A 23,441-nucleotide genomic window follows, 5' to 3' on the forward strand; every position below is an offset into this window, starting at 1 on the left:
TGGCTGTTCGTGCTGATCTTCTGGGGGAGGGGCCTGTTGCCGTGGTTTCCAAATGTCTTTGCCGGAGGCTGAATTGCCCCGCCCTTGTTGGTCCAGGCTAAGCAAGCTGCTCGGGTTTGCTCTCAGGAGCTTTTGTTCCCTGCAAGCTGTGGTACAGCTTTGGAGGACCAGGGCCAAAATGGTGCCCTCCCAATCTCCACCCGGAGGAGCTGAGAACTCCGGGCCCCGCTCCTCAGTGCGCCCCCAGAGAAAAGCAGTCACTCCCGTCTCCCTGGTCTCCGGCCTCACTCCGTGCTCACCCGGCCTGTGACCGACTCCGTGTGGAGTCTCCAAACCCAGCAGATCCCTTCTGTGCGTTCCCGCGCCAGTCCTCCCGAGGGAGAAAGGGGAGTCTCCCTGGCTCTGCCGCTTGTTGGGTTCCTGCTGGAGGAGCAGTGGCCCGACTGGGCCACGGATCACAGTTTATGGCTACCCGGAGCTGAGAGCCCATTCCTCGACTCCGTCTCTGCAGCCGGCTTCCCTGCTCCGATACCTGGGAGCTCTGCCGCACTCAGGCACCCCCGGTCTTTCTGTGACCTCGAGGCTCCTGAGACCACACTGTCCCGCGAGAGTTCCACCCCCCGTTTAGCCACTGGAGCGACGTCCCTCAACGGAGCCAATTTCTAAAAGTTCCGATTTTGTACTCCGGCTATCACTTGTCAGAAGCGCCGACGGAGGCCCCCTCCCCCGCCGTCTATCCTCGTGAATATCGCCTCGAATTCACTTCTCCACACGTCCTACCTTCCAGTAAGTGGTTGCTTCTCTGTTCAGAGAGTTGTTGCTACTCTCCTCTTCAATCTCCTGTTGAGTTTGTAGTTGTTTAGAATGGTTTGATCGCTATTCAGCTGAATTCCTGAGACCAGACGAAATCCAGGTCTCCTACTTCTCCCCCATCTTGCTCCGCCCCCGATTCCCAGGTGTTTTAAATCATCTTCATGATATTTCAAAATTAATGCAATTAGATATCCACCCCCTGTTTTTTAGTTTCTGAGTAGAAAAAGTACATCTTATGATAGGATGTATACGTTTATATATTTAAATATTTAAATTAATAGGGAGAAGATGAAATGCTATATTTTAGCACTTAGAATATGGAATTATTGTATATTTTCTCTTTTTTTTAGATATTTATTTATTTATTTGAGAGAGATAGAGAATGAGAGATAGAGAGCACGAGAGGGAAGAGTGTTAGAGGGAGTAGAAGACTCCCTGGTGAGCAGGGAGCCCGATGATGTGGGACTCGATCCTGGGACTCCAGGATCACGACCCGAGCCGAAGGCAGTCGCTGAACCAACTGAACCACCCAGGCGACCTTATATTTTCTCTTTTAAAAGTTATATTCATAATGCAATGTGGTAATTCACAGAAGTGATAGCCATTATTTAGGTGACATGTAATGACAATATTTGCCCTTTTAAAATCCGTAATATATATTTCAGTCTAAATCTGTTTTCTTAAAAGGTCTGGCTGTTTGCTTAGTTTGCTTACTAGGAATAGAGGATGATTATCCCTTTGGTTTAGACAGAGAATACTTTGAAGTTATGTTTTTAATTAAACCGTTCAGAAGACTTCTGAAGTCTTTTAATGTTTGTATCTAATTTTTATGCAGAATGATTCTGAATTTAAAAATATTACTTGGCCTACATATTAGAAATATTAATGTAATTTATATAGTGCAATATTAATATGTTTAAATAATTATTATTTATATCTATACTTTCCCTTCACATTCACTTTACCTCCTATAATCTGAGTTTGAAGTTCATCAAGAAATTTAATTTCTCAAATTATTGTGTGAATTAGATTAGTATATGTTTATATCTCAAATACATATATTGAAATATTTTATAGTAAGAAATTTTACATGTAACAAAATATTATGGTGGACAGACCTTAAGATGACTATCAATGATCTCTGCCTCCTGGTTATTCACACTATTATATGGTGTGGGCAGGATCTTTGACTTCTAAACCAGAAAATATGGCAAGGATAATGGTATATCACTTCCATAATTATAGCATGTCATTTCTGTATCTATACTTTAAGTCTGTCTTTTTTTTAGAAAAGATTTTATTTATTTGAGAGAGCGAGAAAGAGAGACAGAGAGAGAGCCCAGACAGAAATTGAGAGGGAGAAGCTGACTTCCTACTGAGCAGAGCCTGACATGGGGCTCAATCCCAGGACCTGCAATCATGACCTGAGCAAAAGGCATACTCTTAACGGACTGAGCCACCAGGCACCCCTTTAAGTCTATGTCTTTTTTTTTATGATTTTTATTTATTTGAGAAAGAGAGAGAGAGCATGAGATGGGGGAAGGGTCAAAGGGAGAAGCAGACTCCGCGCCAAGCAGGGAGCCCAGTGTGGGACTCAATCCCAAGACTCCAGGATCATGACCTGAGCCAAAGGCAGGCGCTTAACCAACTGAGCCACCCAGGCGCCCCTAAGTCTGCGTCTTGCTAGAAGATTTGATCTAGAGAGTTTCTCCCTTTCTGGCTGCCTTTGAAGAATTAAGTGGGGCTGAAGGCATCCTCTGGGGGCTGAGGGCAGCCTCCAGCCAGTAATAAGCAAGAAACCAAGGCCTTTAGTTCTATAGTCACAAAGATATAAATTCTGCCGGCAACCTGAGGGAGCTCAGAAGCAGCGCAACCCCAGTCAAGCCTCTGATGAGAACCCAACCCCAGCTGATACCTTGATTACAGCTATACAGTAGACCCCAGGTCCAGCCAATGACTTGATTGTATCCTACCTCATCTCAGAATCAGAGAACCCAACTTTGCCCTGTGTTCAGACTCCTGACCCATAAAAACTGTGAGATAATATATATGTTGATTAAAGTTGCTAAGCTTTTGTGATTTGTTACTTAGCAGTAGATAACTAGTGCAAATATATCCAATTGATCTTTTATTTTATTTAGTTGAATTATATATTTGTATATTAAATATATAATACATACCTTACATGCTTTTAGGGTTTTCAAACTATGAAGGGCATCTCAATCCTTGATAGAAAAAATATACTTTCCTGAATGGGCAAAATAATTTTAACAATGCAATTTAAGGCTTTTCTAAAAACAGACTATTTAAAAAGAAATTTTACTTATGTGTTACTTAACACAGTGGTTTGTTACCAAACAAAATAGCTTGGGGCACCCGAGGGTGGTTGAGTTGGTTAAACATCCAACTCTTGATTTCAGCTCAAGTCATGACCTCAGGGTTGTGGAATCGAGCCCTGTGTTGGGTTCCACGCTCAGCACAGAGACTGCCTGCCCCTCTCCCTCTGCTCCTCCTGCTTGTGCTCTCTCTCTCTCTCAAATAAATAAATAATCTTTAAAATAATAGAAAGTAAAACATTCCTTAAAACATTTTTTCTTAATCTGATTATTTTACATTCATATATGTAAAATTTTAGTAAGAAAGAATTTAGAATTTTCTTCGTAATATTGCTCTCTCCTTTTGTTGAAAATAATTGTGAGGTACTCCATTCTGATATTTTAGTTTCATTTATGTATGAGGTCTACAATGAAATTGGTAGGTTATGATAACCTTGATTCCCAATCACATTATTATATAGGTTACATTAAAATCTGTGATGGCTGTGCCAAACATTTCAATATATCAGCTGATTATATTTGTAATAGATTTGCATAAATGGTTTTATCAATTGATTTTGATATGTGGGAAATGAGATGGGAAGATCATTCAGTTGCGTAGCACAGCATTAGGTATAGGTGATACATTTATACATATATTTATAAATTTTTACACATATACATTTATATATTTACTTGAGATTTCATTTATTTCATTCCTTGTAATGAATATATTTTTCCATGGGTGGTGACTCTGCTATTTGAATGCAAGATCTTGGATTTTGATTAGAGATATGATAAGTAGACCTGAATTCTTTCTTTCTTTTCTTTTCTTTTTTCTTTTTTGAGTGAATTAGACATGAGACAAATTTGTCTTATAGGATATGACCTATTTATAAGAAGAAAAAATTTATTATTCTTGTCTGGTCTCTATCTTTACTATGATGATTACCAATTCCCATACTTCCTCTACATTTACCAGTGAGTTCTTAAATTTGTGCTTTTAATAAGAGCTCTTCCTTCTCCACCATTTTTTTATTATTGGGATGAACTCATGAATTCCTGTTTTCTCCAGTGATTTATAAATTACTGTTATACTTAATCACTTAGCACTCATCTTGTTACAGATTTGGCCGGTGGGAGCTACTTAAAGCTCACTTGTATTTTTGTGACATATACCCATCATTTTGTGAATACTTCATTACTTTCTCATATAAGATGTTCCAGGCTCATCTTATACCTGTCCTGCCTCAGATCAGCCATTTTAAAAATATTTTTAGGGCACCTGGGTGGCTCAGATGGTTGGCCTTCTGCCTTCGGCTCGGGTTGTGATCCCAGGTCCTAGGATTGAGTCCTGCGTCAGGCTCCCTGCTCAGCGGGGAGCCTACTTCTCCCTCTGCCTCTCTCTCTCTCTGTCTTTTATGAATAAATAAATAAAATCTTAAAAAAAATATTTTTATAGAACTCTGATTCCTTGTAATGAAGAGTTATATTAGAGGCTAATATCTTGGTGCTAAATATGCTCTTTGCTGTCTTAACTTAGTGGACTATTCAGTGAACAGAACTAGGAAATATTTATATGTACAAATAAGTACATATATACATGTACATGTGTTCATGTGTATGCATATACACACATATACATATTTTAGAAAACAATACTTCATACCCAGACTTCCAATTCCAATATATCCCTCTAAGGTTCTTTTGGACCTTTTCCAGTTTAATATCCCTGTCTCTTCCTCAGTGAGAACACTGGCTTCCAATGACATTAATACATTCTTTATTTGCTCAATTCTGTAATACAAGAAATACTTTCAAAATTGCTTTGTTTATATCACTTTAATAAGCAAACCTAAAAAGATTTCAAAGTTTGACTCCTCCACCCTACTCTGCTCAGGCTTGAGGATATATAGTCAGATACTGCGTTAAGAAGTTATTTGGAATGGTCCCTCTTCTTTTTTCTTTCTTCCCTTCCTCCCTTCCTCCCTTACTTCCTTTTCTGTTCCTCCTCACCTCTCCTCTCCTACTCTCCTCCCTCCCTTCCTTCTTTTCCCTTCAGGGTGGCTAAATAGTATTCATTTGAAATTCATTAGATTCATTTCTTTTAGTTTCTGTTTTAAGGTTTTTTTCCTCTTTCTCATTCTTAATTGGTTTAATAATGTATATATTTTGGAATATGTTGAACATTGACATTCTTTCAAAAGACAAAATTACTTAAAAATATACTCAGAGAGATTAGTTCCCATTTCCTCCTTTCTCCTCCAGTAGGTAACTGACTTCATTGTTTTCTTGTTTATCCTTCCTGTGATTCATATGTCTATATATCTCTATATATGTTTTATATACATGCATATATTTCTTACATGTATGTGTGTGTGTATATATATATACACACATATACACATACATTCATTCTTTTCCTTCTTACACAAAAGGTAACATATCCGAGATATGTATCTATATTAGGTCATAAAGATCTTCATTATCTTTTTGTTTGGTTTTATTTACAGATGTATGATATGCCATTGTGTTTATGTACTGTAGTTTATTTAACAAATCTTGTGTGCATGGACCTTTAGATTGTTTACAATATTTTGTAATTATAAATGATGCTGCAGTAAATAAACTTGTGCTCATATATTTTCATATTGCTGGTGGTGTACTTCCAAGTTCCTATAAGTGGGATTGTTGGGTTGAAGAATAAATGCTCACGTAGTTTTGTTAGATATTGCTAAATTTTCCTCCATAGGGATTTTCTCATTTTGTATTCCCACCAGCTCATAACTGTATAAGCGCACTGTTTGCCCAGTCTCATAAGCAGAGCATATTGCTATAATTTTGGAATTTTGACAATCTGATGAAGGAGAAGTGGCATCTTAGTATAGTTTTAGCTCATATTTCCCTGTTTAAAAGTGAAGTTGAACATCTTTTCATATATTTAAGACGATTGTTATATAATTTTTTGTGAATTGTCTATTTATGGCTTTTGCCAGTTTTTCTATGGAATTGTTCTTCCCTTATTAAAGAGTTCTTTATAAATTAAGGATTTTAGCCCTTTTAGCTCACATATATTGTCAGTGTTCTCACAATTTGTCCTATCTTTTGATTTTACTAATGACATTTCTTTTTACCATGCCTTTCAGTATACCTGTGTTATCATGCAATTTTTTCTTCTAATTGTTTAAAATTTTATTTTGTATGCTAGGATATCTGATCCATTTAGAGTTTTTTGTATGTGTATAGTGTGAGGACTGGATCTGATTTTATATTTTTCCAAATGGCTATCCAGTTGTCTGAATACCATTTGTGAAAAAGACTTTACCTTGATCATTTAAAATACCACTTTTATCATATGATATGCTAGATTTTTAGTATATGATAGTTGAGCCTGTTCCTGGAATTGCTATTCTGTACCTTTGGTCTTTCAATCAATGTACTGATACTACACTATTTTAATCGTATAGACCTTGAATATGTTTTAATATCTTTTAAGTCTAGTTCCCCTCAAAGCTCTTCCTTTTCACTGTTTTTTTTTAAATTAAATTTTTAATTTTAATTTCAGTATAGTTAACATACATTGTTTTATCAGTTGCAGGTATACAATATAGTGATTCAACAATTCTGTACATTATTTAAGTGCTCATCATGATAAGTGCACTGTTTAATCCCCATCACCTATTTCATCCATCCCCCTACATTCCTCCCCTCTGGTAACCATCAGTTTGTTCTCTGTAGTTAAAAGAGTTTATTTATTGGTTTTTCTCTCTTTTTCCTTTGCTTGTTTGTTTTGTTTCTTAAATTCCACATCATATGGTATTTGTTTTTTTTCTGAGTTATTTCACTTAGTATTATACTTTATAGGTCTATACATGTTGTTGAAAATGGTAAGGTATCATTCTTTATGGCTGAATTATATTCCATTGTGTACACATACCATATCTTCCTTATACATTCATCTTTCAATGGCTACTTGGGCTATTATATGTTTACTTCTGCATGTGAACATTAAAATCAACTTATTGGAATTTTTATTTGGTAAAATTGAAAATTACCTTTCAAATTAACTGCCATCCTGATGACGTTGAGATGTCCCAATGAAAAATAAGGAATGTATTTGCATATATTTATGCCTACTTTTGGGTTTGCAGGATGAGTTTTTTGCCTAAAGTTTCATTATATTTCCTTTGGAACTATTTATTTCCTTAGTTATTTGCAGGCACTAATGGTTTTTTAGATGATAGCTGAAATTAAATTACTAAAAATTGATGTTTAAACTCTGCTCATAATTATACATTTTGAAAATACTTTTAATGCATTCAAAATTGTCTCAATACTTATTAATATAAAGATCTTTAGACAACATATTCTGATTTGCTTTTTTGAGTTTGAAAATTTAAAAGAGAATATAATTCTATATTGGACTCCTTCAAGAACTCTATAAAGCCTCTCAGCTTAATTCTTTTTTTTTTAAGTAAGGTTTTATTTACTTATTTATTTTAGAGAGAGTGAGAGAGTGTGTGCAAGCACTTGAGCACATGAGCATGGGAGGCTCCGGGGGGGGGGAGGGAAGGAGAATCTGAAGCAGACTCTGAGCTGAGCACAGAGCCCATCATGGGGCTCCATCTCACTACCATAAGATTATGACCTGAGCTGAAACCAAGTCAGCCACTTAACCACCCAGGTGCCCCTCAGCTTAGTTCTTAACAAGGTGGTATTAATTCCTTATTTCCATTAAAATTCTGGGCTTGAGTAATGAAACGTAGCAAAAATTACTTCCTAAACAAGAGCATATAATTTCATCCTCCTGAGATAATTTGTAGCTTGGAGAAAATAAAATTTTAACCATGGCCTCATAAAAATTATATTATGTTGAAGGTAACATATTACAATAACTTCTATTCCAATATGATATTAAATAATTTGAATAAACTTAATATTATCAACCAGAATAAATACTGTGTAACTTCCATGTGGGAATATAGGTTTGTATCCAAAGCTCTTAAAGTCAACATATAGATTAATTAAAAAGTACTTGAAATCCTTAACGTTTGTCAAAGTCATTTTAGATTGCTATGGTACTTTGAAAGCCATTTATTTAGACAAATATGATATGCAGGGAATATCATGCATAACAATGCAGGCACTATTATTTTGAATATTTTCCTATTCTAAAAGTAGTATTGAGGGGAGCCTGCATGGCTCAATCAGTTAAATATCTGCCTTTAGCTTAGGTCATGATCCTGGGGTCCTGAGATTGAGCCCCAGTTTGGGCTCCCTGCTCAGTGGGGAACCTGCTTCTCCCTCTTCCTCTGCTGCTCTCCCTGCTTGTGCTCTCTCTCAAATAAATAAATAAACTCTTTTACAAAAATAAAAGTAGTATTGAGATATCCATTTGGCACAAGTCATATTTTTTGTGACAGAAAAAGGAATTATAAAAGTATTGTAAATCAGTCCTTCAGAGTATGTATATATTTGGTACAAAGTGATGGGGTTTATGGAGGTGAGCTTAAATGAAGGAACAAAATATAGAAATAGTAGAGAACCTGAAGTGCTTAACCCAGCAATAATGAGTATGATCATTTTCTACAGCTAGAAAACTATATATCACACATTTTGAAAGTTGATTTGGGGAGGTTACAGGAAACTAACCCCCAAAGTTTCATTGTTTCACAGAGAATAAAGTTAGTGGTATAATTGGCTATTATATTTCAACTTTAATTTTGCAGTTAGTGTAGAAAAAGATTTACTCTTCAACTCATGAATAAAAACACTAGGAACACATGGCTCAAAAATGCACTCAGAATGTAACCTGATTATTTAGCTTATTATTCTCAACTGTCTGGCCTTTTATTAATTAAAAAATATATATAAAAATTATTCCTGTGTTCTGATTAATGCTATTAAAACTAAAGACATTTTGGAAGGTATTTGTCATCTTTTAAACTTTTACATATACTTTAAATACTTAGTCACTTTATGCAGTTAGCCTGGTGTATATCATTTTATAATAATTTATTTTGGAGGGTGTTCCAGTGAAAAAACATAATGTGAAATCAAGCTGTATCTCTGTTAGGCACTCTCATTTTAATTGAATTCTGGAAACATATAAAAATGTGAACTTCAGAAATTTTGAGAACATTTATGATCTTCTCCCACTGCTATAATTAACCATAATTTTGAAGAATTTAATTTAACTTAGAATTCATGATTTGGAATGCTCTTATGTTCTTCCATTTTTTATAATCTGCTTACATAAATTCAGAGTTTGAGCTACTGAATTTAGAGTTGGACAATTCAGAAAAAACTTTTCTTTATTACACAATTGGGGAGATCTTTTTTAAAATATAGAATCATTGTGTAGAAACCAGGGAAAAATGAATTATATTTCAAAGAATACCAGAAGAAAATGATGTAGATTTATAAATTCCCCAAATTTTCTTCCTTCACCTAGAATTATCTCTATAGCTTTATCAAGAATTTCAATTTCCTTTCATAATATTAAGGAAGAATATATACCCCCAAATTCCTAGTCTTACCCCATCTGTCTTGTGACATTCCCCTTTATCATCTTGTGTGTGTGACTATTTGTCTTCACTGTTTCTTTTCTCTACTCGTGCTCAAATATTGGCTTTCTACATTAATTATTTTGAAGATTTGTTTTTAAAAATTTGATTAATGGTATAGTTTTTAAGATGTTTTAATGTAGAGTTTAATTATTGTTTTGCTTGAAGAAAAAATACGAAGGTTTTGAATTTTGCTCAGTAGTAAATGAGTTTTTTATTTCTACAGATGCGACTCTGAAAATCGCTATGTTGGTAATCCACTTAGAGGAACATGTTATTGTAAGTACTTTTGCTTTTTCATTTTAAATAGCTAGTTTATATTTTTAGTCTTAGGTGATTTTGCAGATAATAAAATTCATCTTGCATGCTGATGTCATTAATCTGTTACCATTTTTATTTCTTAAATCTTACAATACAATTCCATATATGTTGCTAAGAAAAGCAGTCTTTTTGCTGTATTTTAAAAATTACATTTGGTGCATTTTTTTCTACTCTTGAAGAGTGACATAGAAATAGATCTTATTCTGGACATGGAAACAAAAATAGGACTTGAATAATCTCAGCTGGATTTAATGTGATCTTTTCATTTTGATTAAATTTTGAATGATTAGAATTTTGAGATAGATTTTTGCAGGGGGCAATTTTGGTCATCACTAAAAAGCTGTGTTGATTTTTTACTGAAAGATACTTTCACTGGGGAGTGATCATATGTTAGATGTATGTTTAACCTTTTAAGAAACAATTTTCAAATGGTTATATCATTTTACATTCCCACCAGGAGTGTATGAGTTTCAGTTCTCCAAATCTCTCAATATTTTATATGGTTAGTCTTTTTAATATTATCTGTCCTAATAGGTGTGTAATGTCTTTTTATTTACATTTCTCTAATGAGAGATGATGTTAAACATTTGTTCACATGATTATTTGCTCTCTCTCTTTTTTTTATTTGATGAAATGTGTTTAAATCTGTTGTCCACTTTAAAAACTGGATTGTTTTCATTATTGAGTTTTCAGAGTACTTTATGTATTACAGATACAAATATTTTATGTGACATATGATTTGTAAATATTTTTTTTTAGTTTTGTGACTTATATTTTCACTCTATTAGGAGTATTTTTTTTTGAAGAGGAGTTTTTAATGAAGATGAAGTTCAATTTATCCATCTGTTCTTTTGAGAAATCTTAGCCTAACCTAAGATCACAAAGATTTTCCCATTTTCTTTTAGAAGTTTTCTATTTTTATGTTTTCTAATTAAGAATGCAGTTGATTTTGAGTTAATATTTGTATATATTTCAAGAGATGGATCAATTTTTTCTCCATATGGGTATCCAAATATTCTAGCACAGTTTGTTTAAAGACTTTCTTTTAACCAATGAATTGCTTTTACACCTTTGTTGAAAATCAGTTGCCCATTTATAAGAGTGTAAAGGCTGGGGCACCGGGGTGGCTCAGTTGGTTAAGTGCCTGACTCATGGCTTAGGCTCACGGTCATGATCTCATGATCTCATGATTTCATGGTCGTGAGATTGATCCCTATATCAGGCTCTGCATTCACCGTGCAGTCTGCTTGTCCCTCCCCCACCACCCTCCACTTGTTCTCTCTCTCTCTCAAATAAATAAATAAAATCTTAAAAAAAAAAAAGAGTGTAAAGGCTATTTCTGGAATCTGTTATGTTCTGTTAATTAATTTGCCTACTTTTATACCAAAATAGCACTGTTAGAACTACTGTAGTTTCATAATAAGTTTTGGAATTATGTAGCATTTATTCTCCAATTTCATTCTTTTACAAACTTGTTTTGGCTTTGGGTTCCATTTCTTTTGTGTTTACATATGAATTTTAGAACCCTCTTGTCAGTTTTTACCAAAATACATGCTCGGATTTGGATTGAGATTGTGTTTAATTTATAGAACAACTTGGTGGGAATTGATATCTTAACCATAGTGAGTCTTCTGACCCATGAATATATATATCTCTTCTTTTAACTTAATTATTTTAAAATTTATTCTCAACAATATTTGGTATTTTTCACTATGTAGGTCTTTCATAGTTTTTGTCAGATTTCTCCCTACAAATTTTTTATTTTTGCTGCTGTTGTAAATAGTATTTTTTAATAAATTTTTAATTGTGTCTGTATAGTAAAACTACAATTGATTTTTATGTTGATTTTGTATCCTTCAGCTTTGTTAAATTTAGTTATTAGTTGTAGTACCTTTTTTTTGTAGATTCCATTATATTTTAATGCAGACAATAATGTGTTTTGCAATTATGGAATTTGAATTTTTTCTTTCTTCTAAGGATGGCTTTTATTTCTTTTTCTTGTCTTATTGCATTGGCTACTACCTCTAGTACCATGTGAAAAGATGTGATGAGCATGGAAACGTTCTACTGTTGTTGTTGATTTTAGAGGGAAAACATTCAGTCTTTCACTATTAAGTATGATGTAGGTTTTTCCTAGATGCCTTTATCAAGTTGAAGAAATTCTCTTCTAGTCCTACTAGAATGGGTGTTTGTGTATGTCATATAGTTTTTCTGTATCAATTAAGATGATCACAAGGTGTTTCTATTTTACTTTGTTAGTATAGCAATTTTAGTTTTTAAAAGTAATGAATGCTACAACATGTGGATATACCACTTTTTTTGTTGTTCATCAGTAGATGAACATTGGGATTCTATCTAGCCTTTGGCTGTTATGAAAAATGCTGATATGAACATTCATATGGTCTTTGTATAGACATATGATTCCATTTCCTTTGGGTAGATTCCTAGAAGTAGAATTGCTGGGTTGTATGATAAACGTATGTTTAACTTTTTAAGTAACTGCCAAATGATTTTACAATATACCTGTGCCATTTTACATTCCTACTAGAAATTTATAGATGCTTCAATAATTCTGCATCCTCACCAACACTTAATATTGTCTGTCTTTTTGATTATAGCTATTCTAGAGTATGTGTAGTAGTAGCTTGTGGTCTTAATTTGTATTTTTCTCATGACTGATAATGTTGAGCTCAATTTCATGTGTCCATGTCCTGCACATGTTTTGTTAGATATGTAAAATACTAAATTTCCTGATACTTTTGTTGCTATTTAAATAGTATCTTTTAAAATTACATTTTCTACTTATGTTTGATATATAAAAATTAAATTCATTTTAGTACATTAATCTGATATTCATTAACCTTAATGAACTCTTATTAGGTCTAATTATTTACAGATATGTTTGGTTTTTAAATACAATTAATTTATATTACATACAAATAAAAACTGTTTTATTCCCTTCTATCCAGTTTTTTTGTTGGGAGTTTTTTGATTACAGATTCAGTTTTTTGCTTGTAATCACTCTTCTCAAATTTTCTATTTCTCCCTGATTCAGTTTTGGAGGGTCATGTGTTTCTAGGAATTGATGTCTTCTAGGTTGTCCAATTTGTTTGTATATAATTTTTCTTAATATTCATAATCCTTTGTATTTCTGTGGTATTGATTATTTCTCCTCTTTAATTTCTTTTTTAAATTTTTTATTTTTATGTTAATCACCATACATTACATCATTAGTTTTTGATGTAGTGTTCCATGATTCATTGTTTGTGCATAACACCCAGTGCTCCACGCAGAATGTGCCCTCTTTAATACGATCACCAGACTAACCCATCCCCCCACCCTCCTCCCCTCTAGAACCCTCAGTTTGGTTTTCAGAATCTATCGTCTCTCATGGTTCATCTCCCCCTCTGACTAACTCCCCTTCATTCTTCCCCTCCTGCTATCTTCTTCTTTTTCTTTTTTCTTAACATATGTTGCATTATTTTTTCAGAAGTACAGATCTGTGATTCATCAGTCTTACACAATTCACAGCACTCACCATAGCACATACCCTACCTAATTCCTCTTTAATTTCTTATTTTATTTATGAGCCCTCTCTTTTTCTTCATGAGTCTTGCTAAAGGTTTATCAATTTTATCTTTTCAAAGAACTAGCTCCTAATTTCATTCTTTTAGTCTTTATTTCATTTGTTTCTGCTCTAATCTTTTTATTTCCTTCCTTCTACTGGCTTTAGCTTCATTTGTTCTTTTTCTAGCTCCTTTGGTATAAGGTTAGGTCGCTTATCTGAGATTTTTCTTGCTTCTTGAGGTAGGCTTGTATTGCTATAAAATTCCCTCTTAGAACAGCTTTTGTTGCATCCCAAGGTTTTGGATCATTGTGTTTTTCTTTTCATTTGTCTTCATGTATTTTTTTATTTCCTCTTTGATTTCTTAGTTGATCCATTCATTGTTTAGTAGCATGTTATTTGGTCTCCATGTATTTCTGTTCTTTCCAGATTTTTTCTTGTGATTAATTTCTAGTTTCATACTCTTGTGTTTGGAAAGATGCGTGATATGATTTCAGTCCTTTTGAATTTATTGAGACTTGTTTTATGGTCTAACATGTAATCTGTTCTGGATAATATTCCATGTACATTTGAAAAGAATGTGTATTCTACTGTTGTTGGATGATGTTCTGAATATATCTGTTAGGTTGATCTGATCTAATGAATCATTCAAAGCCACTGTTTCCTTACTGATTTTTTTGTCTGGATGATCTATCCATTGATGTAAGTGGGGTGTTACAGTCCTCTACTATTATTGTATTATTGTTAATTTCTTCCTTTATATCTGTTAATAGTTGCTTTATATATTTAAATCCTCCGATGTTGGGTACATAGATATTTACAATTGGTATATACTCTTTTTGGATTGTTCTATGATTGTGTAGTGTCCCTCTTTGTCTCTTGTTACAATTTTTGTTTTAAAGTCTATTTTGTTCAATATAAGTCTGTTCTGTTCAATATAAGTATTGTTACCTCCCCACAACCAAAATTAACCCAAGGAGGTCCACAGCAAGATACATAAAATGACAAAAAGATTTAAAAGCAACAGAGAAAAACAGCTACATACAAGGAAGAACCCCTAAGGCTATTAGCTGATTTTTCAGCAGTGACTTTAAAGGCCAGAAGGGAGTAGTGTGATATATTCTAAATATTAAAAGGGAAAAAAGCTGCAAACAAGAATGCTCTACCTATCAGAATTGAAGGAGAGATAAGGAGTTTCCCAAACAAAACACACACACACAAAAAAAAAAAAAAAACAAAAAAGAATTTCTCAAAGAAAAGCTAAAGGAGTTCATCACCAGTAAACTAACCTTACAAAAAAGATTAAAGGAAATTTTTTGAGTGTAAAGAAAAGGCCATAATTTGTAGTAAGAAAATTATGAAAGAAAAAAATTTCACAGGTAAATACAAACATATAATAAAAGTAGTAGATCAATAACTTACAATACCAGTGTGAATATTAGAGCAAAGAAGCTGAAAAATCAATTATGTTTATAAAAATCAGCCAAGGAATTCATAAAATAAAAAAAATGTGAAGTATGACATCATATACATAAAACATGGGGAGGGGAGTAAAAATGTAGCATTTTTAGAATGGGTTCAAACTTAAGTGACCATCAATTTACTATAGACTGCTATATGCACAAGATGTTATATATATGAACTTAGCGATAACCACAAATCAAAAACCTATAACAGATACACAGGAAATAAAGAGAAAGGAATCCAAGTATAACACTAAAAACACTATCAAATCGCAAGGGAAGAGAGTAAGAGAAGAAAGGAATAGAGAAGAACACAAAAACAACTGTAAAACGAGTAACAAATTGGCAATAAGTACATTACCTATCAATAATTACTTTAAATAGAAATGGACTAAATGCTCCAATCAAGACAGAGGGTGACTAAATGGATAAAAAAGCCAAGCCCATTTATATGTTGCCTGTAAGAGACTTACTTCAGACCTAAAGACACATGAAGATTGAATGTAAAGGGATGTAAAAACATTTACTATCAAAACGTAAGCAAAAGAATGCTGGGGTAACAATACTTATATCTTTCCAGTTTTTTTAGCCCCATACTGGGATGGTTGGGATCTCTAAGTACTGAGTCAAAGTGATGGTAGTAGACACCACCATCAAGTAGAGAGTTTGCTGTAACTTATAGAATATTTCCTTTATCAAGTTAAAAAATTATTATCTACATTAATCTGCTACAAAATTTCATCAAGAATGACTTTTTCCTTTACCTTATTAAGTGTGAAGTTGTATTAATAGGTTTTCTAATGTTAAGTATCTTTTAATTCTGGGGTAAACCAAACCTGGGCATGGCACATTATTATTTGGGACAGTGCTAACTGTTGCTTGTTTATATTATATTTAGGATTATTTTCAGTATGGATGAATGCAAACTATACTCTTACATTTTTTATAATGAAATGACCTTTGACTGCAATGTTTTAGCTTTTCTTTTCTATTTTCATACTGAGTAACTATGGTGATAGCTTTTAAAAATAAGTTTGAGAAGATTGAAGACCTCTTTTAAAATAGGAATAGTTAAAAAATATTAAGTAAACTTCAAAGATTAGCTAAATAGAAACAAAATTTTGGGGTCTTGTGCTTTTTTATTGATAGTTTTCTCTCCTTCTCTCTTTGCCATATTATAGCATGGCCTTTGGGTTTATTCATCCTTTCCACTGATTTTGTTTTCTAGTTCATCAATTTTAGGATTTGTCTGTAGTAATTTCCTTCTCTTATATACTTTTAATTGTTATTGTTTTTTTTTTAAGATTTTATTTATTTGACAGAGAGAGAGACAGCGAGAGAGGGAACACAAGCAGGGGGAGTGGGAGAGGGAGAAGCAGGCTTCCCGCTGAGCAGGGAGCCCCATGCGGGGCTCGATCCCAGGACCCTGGGACCATGACCTGAACCGAAGGCAGACGCTTAATGACTGAGCCACCCAGGCGTCCCTATTGTTTCTTATTAACATTATTTTCTACATAGTTCATAGCAGACAGTGATGCTCAATGTTTAGATTATAATTGATTAGGGGTTGTAAAACTGTGATATTTTAATTCCTTATTTCTTGATTAGAAAACTTCTATAAAAATAAATTTCATCTCATTAGATACTTGGTTACTCATTGCTACAGTTTATATAGGAAAGGCATGATAAATGTGATATTAGTTGTTTTTATTTGCCAGTTTTCAAAGTAAAGAATTATTTGCTCAATATTTCTCAAACATGACAAGATTTCTTTTTATCATAAACTTATGGACTCATACATATTTATTATGTTTAAATTCATTTGCTATTATTAACCTTACTGATGCTCAAATTGTCTCATAAATTATCTTTATTCTCTAACTTTCCCACATTAATTTTGTTTTTCTTCTTTTAAACATTCTGGATTTTGGGGGGGCATATTTTTGTGTGATTTTAAAAATTAGAAATTCCTCTTTGATCCTTTTTTAATCTTTAGCTTTTATTGTGTCCCAAAGGAGTAACTAGTTACAATTATGGACGTGTCTAAGTTATATTCTACTTTTTTTAAAAAAAATAAGAAATATACTATTTAAATCTTTTATGTTTAAGACTAAGATAACTTTCCTTCTAGATCAGTGCTGTCCAATATAAATATAATGTGAACCACATATGTAATTTTAAATTTTCTACTAACTACATTAAAAAGCTTAAAGGAAACAGGTAAAATTAATTTTAATAGTCTATTTTATTTTACTCAACATAGCTGAAATTTCAGTTTAATATGTAACAGTATAAAAATCATCAATGAGATATCTTTTTCTTAGTTTTTTTTTTAAACTAAGTCCGAAATACAATTTGTATTCTAACCTTATAGCAATCTCAATTCAAATCAGTCACATTTCAATAGCCACAGGTATATAGCGGCTACCATATTGGAGAGCCCACCTCTAGATTATATAGGACTCCCACTCTCTTAAAAATGTGAAAGGAATAGTCATAAAGCACTAGATGGCAGGCTTGTCATTTGTTATGAGTCCTTTAAAACTCAATAGCATTTGAAAGAAACGGTGTTTTAAAAAAGAAAAGGTCAGTAGTTCTTGTAATAGTGTTAATGGAAACTATTCTGATTTTAAAGATTCAAGTAAAATGCAGGCACACACTGTAGCTTAAAGCAATTGAGTGCAGTGTGGTGTTAACTTAATTGAAAGTAATATACCAGCAGTTGTATCCTATAGACAGTCTTCGTAGTTTTTTAAATTTCAGTTTAAAAACCAAAACCTGAATGCATTGGAAAGTGGTCATTCCTTAACTGGAACAAAAAATAAAGTTCCTAGCAGTGATTTGTCCTTTGGTCCTTGTAAACATTGAATTTCTCAATTTATTTTGGCAAATATGAAAAATAGTTGTCACAGTAGTGTAGTTTCTTTTTTTTTCTTAAATGCTTTCTTTTTAATTATAACAGTTATAACAGAAAATTTTAAACACAAAATGAAAGACTGGACTATGAAAATGTTATATAGATAATATGTTTCAGAGTACAGGAAGTCACTAACTACAATCATCAACTTTATGCTACTACTACATTAATTATTTAAGGACATGTAATGTCCAAACTACTAGTTATTGTTTTAGTATATTTCCAAGTAATCTAACATATTTTGGCTTATTTTACCTTGTATTCTTGAAAATTACTGTTTTTATTTTGAATTTCTTCTATTGCCATTTAGAGTTCAGGATAAATTTTGTGATGATAATAAAACACTTTCTCCTTTAAGAGTAAGGAATTTAATTACTACTTTTATATTCAGTGCTCACTTCTACCACTCATCACATCTTACATTAGTTTATATTATCAAAAAAAATAAATATCCATTCATCCTACTATAAACTCTTTAGTTATTATTGATATATTTAATGTTTATTAATGTTTATGTTTTGGACTGAAATATTTTTTAAGCATATTATTTAAGGATTTGAGTTTTTCTTTTGTTTGGTATATGAGATAATATTTCTAATAAATGTTATTATAGCTGTAAGTTACAAAAATCAAACTCAATTTAATTACTTAAAATGCTATGTCATACAAAGCAATGAAAGAAATTAAAACTTAAATTAACCTTGTACTTAATGTAATTATTCTATGTTTTGTTCTAAAATATGGATACCCATTTTAAGCTAAATATACTGTATTTTGTTAGTATTTTCTATGACTTTTTAATCATTTAGTATAAATAGCTATTTGAACAGAATCTGGCTGGTCCATCTGCAAATAGAGAAGTGACCCTGATGAACACAGAGAATCTAAATTCTTTTGTTTCCAGGATTGAAGACATGTTGGATTGAGGATTATCTGACAAAACATAAATTAACCACATGGTTGGCATTTTAGCTTATTCTTTGATTCATCAGTATTTTTCTTAAATTTCCTTAAGCTTATAAACCAGTATTTTTAGATGTTTATTTCAGAATTATTAACATTTTAGCATATTTTAAAATAAAGGGCAATATAGCACAATTATGAAAAAGTTAAAAATAGCTGATAAAAATTACTCTTGGGGACACCTGGTTGTCTCAGTCAGTTAAGTGTCTGCCTTCAGGTCAGGTCATCATCCCAGGGTCCTGGGATCAAGTAATGCATCAGACTCCTTGCTCAGCAGGGAGCTGCTTCTCCCTTTGCCTGCTGTTCCCTCTGTTTGTGCTCTCTCTCCCTCTTTCTCTCTGACAAATAAATAAATAAAATATTTTTTAAAAATTAAAAAAATTAAAAAATTGCTATCGAATTAATCTAGAAGAGAGATGAAAAATTTCTTTGGCAAAATATTTTATAATGAAAGTGTTGTTATTCTGGTTATATAAATAATACAGACTCATTGTAAAAATAAATAAGGTAAAGCATAAGGAAGAAATAAAAATGCCTGAAAACCTCCCACCAGGGCTCCCAAGTGGAGTTGTGCAGTCTGTGCCCTCTGCGAAGGTGCCTAGCTGCAGGAGAGAGTGGGCACTGATATCCTGTACTTACTTTTCTTACAAGCCACATAACCTGGTGTGGGGTTGTATCTGTTGTGAGCAAGGGTTAATAATAGTTCCTTATTTGTATAAAGATGCTGAATGAGCAAATGAAGGCACTGCATGCTTTTCTAAATAAATCATGTCCTGAGAACGATTTTACATAAAAACTTACATATAATGTTCTCATTGTGAACAGCTTTTTTTCTCACTGATATCTAGCTCATTATTAAGCATCATTTATTAAATAAAACATAGTTTTTGTCCAATCTGGAAAACAACCACCTGACTTTAAAATAATGGTAATATCAGTTAACATTTATTGAGCATTTACTGTTCCAGGCTAGTCTAAGCTTTTTATATGTATTAGCTTATTTAATTCTCAAATGAGAAGGGTACACTAATTATCAGCATATTTTGTTTGAGGGAACAGAGGCAGGGAGAGTTTAATTAATTTTCATAAAATCACACGGCTAGGAAATGACAAAGCCAGTTTCAATCCAGCATTCTGGGTCTATAGCCAGACCCGTATTCCTGACTATGGGTAATAAAACTAGAGCAACAAAAATTAGTAATATATTTATCCCAAGTGTTTTTATATGAATAAAATAGAAATATCATGTTGAAAGAAATAAAGAGAGGGTCTAAACATTTAAAAATTCAAACCATTTTCTTAAATAAGTAGTCTTCATATGAAAATGTCATACTTAACCAAAACTGATATATAACTTTTATGGAATTCCAATTAGAATTTCATTCAGTTCAGTTTTTTGAAGTGTATACATTAGAATAGATTACCTTAAAATTTATTTTAAATAATACACATTTAGACTATTCAGTAAAATTATGAAAAGGAAAAATAGTGAGAAATTCCCACCTGATAGATTCCAGAAATAGTATAACTTTAACTATACTGATTCCCATACTGACCTAGGAATTAATGAACAAAGTAGAGTCCAAGATTAGATTCCTGAATATTTGGTAATTTATATGGCAGTCATTTTATTTTTGTAAAAGTTCTTAATGACTTAATCTGTTTCTTTTTAAATATATTAAACTTTATGTTAGATTATGGCTTTTGCACTTACTATTTTTCTGCCTTAAATACTATGTCTCTAGCTATTATTCCACTCCCACCTAAAATGGACTCTTTCAGGTATCACAATAACTTTTTTCCCACATCATAACACCTACATGCTATGAAATTATCTCACTTGTTTATTTGTTTATATAAATGTGGGGTTTCTTTATTCACTAGAGTAAAAGTTTATGAGCCCAGGATCTTCTCTTGTTGGAACCCATACTTAGAAAAGTGTGTGTCTTTTAGGCAGGCTTTAAATAATACATAATGGTAGTACACATACAAATTATCAACAAATAAGTGAATATGCATATATTGTGGCTGTATGCGGAAGTATTTTTATTGGTGGGTGTTTGATGAAAAATATTTAGAGATCATGTTATACATAATCAAGTAAAAATTGCTTTATATTTATTTTTTAAATTTATTTTCATAAAGTAGTACAATTCACCATTGGACAACGTTAAGCATCAGCCATTCACTTAAATAAAAATGAGTCTCAAGGTTTGTTTCTTCACTTAGTCTATAGAACATTTGTTTCAAATAAAATCTACATAGATTCCCATACGTCATTGCAGAGTAATGACATAGTCTAGCTACTTGGAGATACTATGAATTAAAGGAAGGTGGTTTCTGAAGAAGTCATGGCACATTATATGGAGACCCCTAAATTAGAATCAGTGATGTATAGGCATTGGGAATCATCATCATTCTTCTTTTTTTTTTTCTTTCTCTATATTAACATATAATGCATCATTTGTTTTGGGGGTACACATCTGTGATCAATCTTCTTTTATTCACTGATGAAAAAAGTAAGAACCAACGAGTTTAAGTGTATATCCTAGGCCACAGAATCAGTCATTTTCGGAGTTTGATTAATAACTAAATTTCTGTGTTTTTTCTCTGAAATTATATCTGGCAAATGTTCAACTTTCAAGTTTTACCTTTGGAATTATTCTAAATGTTCCAAGCTCAATAGAATATTTTAATTAATAATTGTAAGCATGGATAATGCTGTTCAGCAAGCAATGAAAACCTAGTATCTGTTGAATATTTATTATGTAGAAAACAATTTAACATTAATTATTTCTTTTAATACTCACAAGAGTGACAGATTTTTTCTCCTTAATTTACTTACTGAGGAGTTACACTGTTAGAGCTTCAAGAGAATGTCAGTTATTGGAATTGACTCACTTTTGTTTATTAATTGAACATGTATTTATTGACTAACTACTTTGTTGGACTCTGGGGATATTACCGTGAACAAAATTAGTTCTGCTCCATTGATGCTTATTAACTAGCAGGGGAAATAGATATTATACCTGTTATACAATTACCTAGATATATAATTGTCATAAGAACTCTGAATGAGAATTATAGATGCCTTGGGAATATATTATAAGAGAACCTGACCTAATTTGTGGAATAGTGAGTAGGAATGGGTCAGACAAGAGAAGAGGGAGCTTTGATGTGCAGATGACGATAGTGGAGTAGTGTGGATGTGAGAATGGAAGGCAATCAGAGGGGCAGCATGCACAAAGGTTGTCTGTGACTGGAAAGAACATGGCATGTGGGAAACACATAGAACCAGGTGAAGAGAGGCAAGAGATGAGGTGTGTGAGATTTGCAGGATCCAAAGCAGTGCTTTATAGAACATGAGAGGATTTTGGCCTTTATTGTAACAAAATGGGAGCCACTGAAGGGTGTTCTGAGGAGACTAAAATGTTAAATTTTAATTTGAAAATAATCGGTCTGCTTGCAGTGTGTCAAACAGCTTGGTGAGGGCAAGAGAACATGAAAGAAAGCATTTTAGTTCATTTTCTGAGACATATTTCTGGAGCTACATGTAAAAATGTGAAACAGTAAGACTTCTATTCACACAAATTCTATCATTTACTAAACTGATTTCTAAGTTGGCAACATATGTATTTATACAAATGCTATAGTTTAAGACATATTTGGAATCTTTAATATTTTTGTCCATCTATGTGCATCCTTTTCTGACCCCTCAGGATGGCTGAATATATGTGTCTGATATTTTCCTTCTAAACATCTCTGCTCCAAGCATTTTCATCATGTAATTAATTGGCTGTAAGTCAATTTTGCCATAAAAGATAAAATCACAAAAAATTAAAGAGGGTCATTCATTAAAAAGGACATAATGAAACATGAAAATGTTTAACAAAATTAAAAACTATTGTGAAATACAAAACATTTGAATACATTTAAAATGTGTGAGGATTCATGGCAATACTGCACAAATAACTGATTTTATTTTGCTGGTTGTACCTAAGAACTTATTTTCAAAATCTTTTATTCATTCTATTATACATTTTTTTTCTTGTTGATTTGTTTCCTCATTTAGCATCATATTTTTTTTTTTGCTAAAATTTTTTCCTTCATTGGGAGGGATATCAGTTTCCAACTACTAGTGTGCAAACAGGGCTTTGTATTGAATTATGAAAGCATTCTGCACTGTTATTTGTTCTTACCATCTTGTCACGTGTCCATTGATAGATAGACTTTCCAAAGTTCTGCGGGAAATGTGGGTTCAGAACTCTGTGCCACTGTGTGGACCATTACGAGGGCTAAGATTTATATAGTATAAAAATGGGAGCACTGCATCAATGGAGAAATAAAACCAAACAGGTGAGGAAACCAAAAATCTGTCAAACCAAACTCACCAGTTATTTTTTATCTTTTATGGCAAAATTGCCTTATAGCCAATTATTTGTGCAACAGATATGCTTGTGGCAAAGATGATTATAGTGAAACTACATAGAACCAAATATATATGATCATGAACTCATA

General features: G+C 32.7%; 1 protein-coding gene across 1 annotated transcript in view; it reads left to right on the forward strand.

Annotated features, from left to right (window-relative positions):
* ATRNL1 (attractin like 1) overlaps positions 1–23,441 on the forward strand; it is an 891,320-nt gene that overhangs the window by 288,113 nt on the left and 579,766 nt on the right. Inside the window, 1 exon segment of the mRNA XM_027596871.2 lies at positions 9,921–9,973. Coding sequence (XP_027452672.2) covers positions 9,921–9,973 — 53 coding nt within the window.

The sequence above is a fragment of the Zalophus californianus genome, chromosome 15 (assembly GCF_009762305.2).
Source record: "Zalophus californianus isolate mZalCal1 chromosome 15, mZalCal1.pri.v2, whole genome shotgun sequence".
NCBI classification, from domain to species: Eukaryota; Metazoa; Chordata; class Mammalia; order Carnivora; family Otariidae; genus Zalophus; species Zalophus californianus.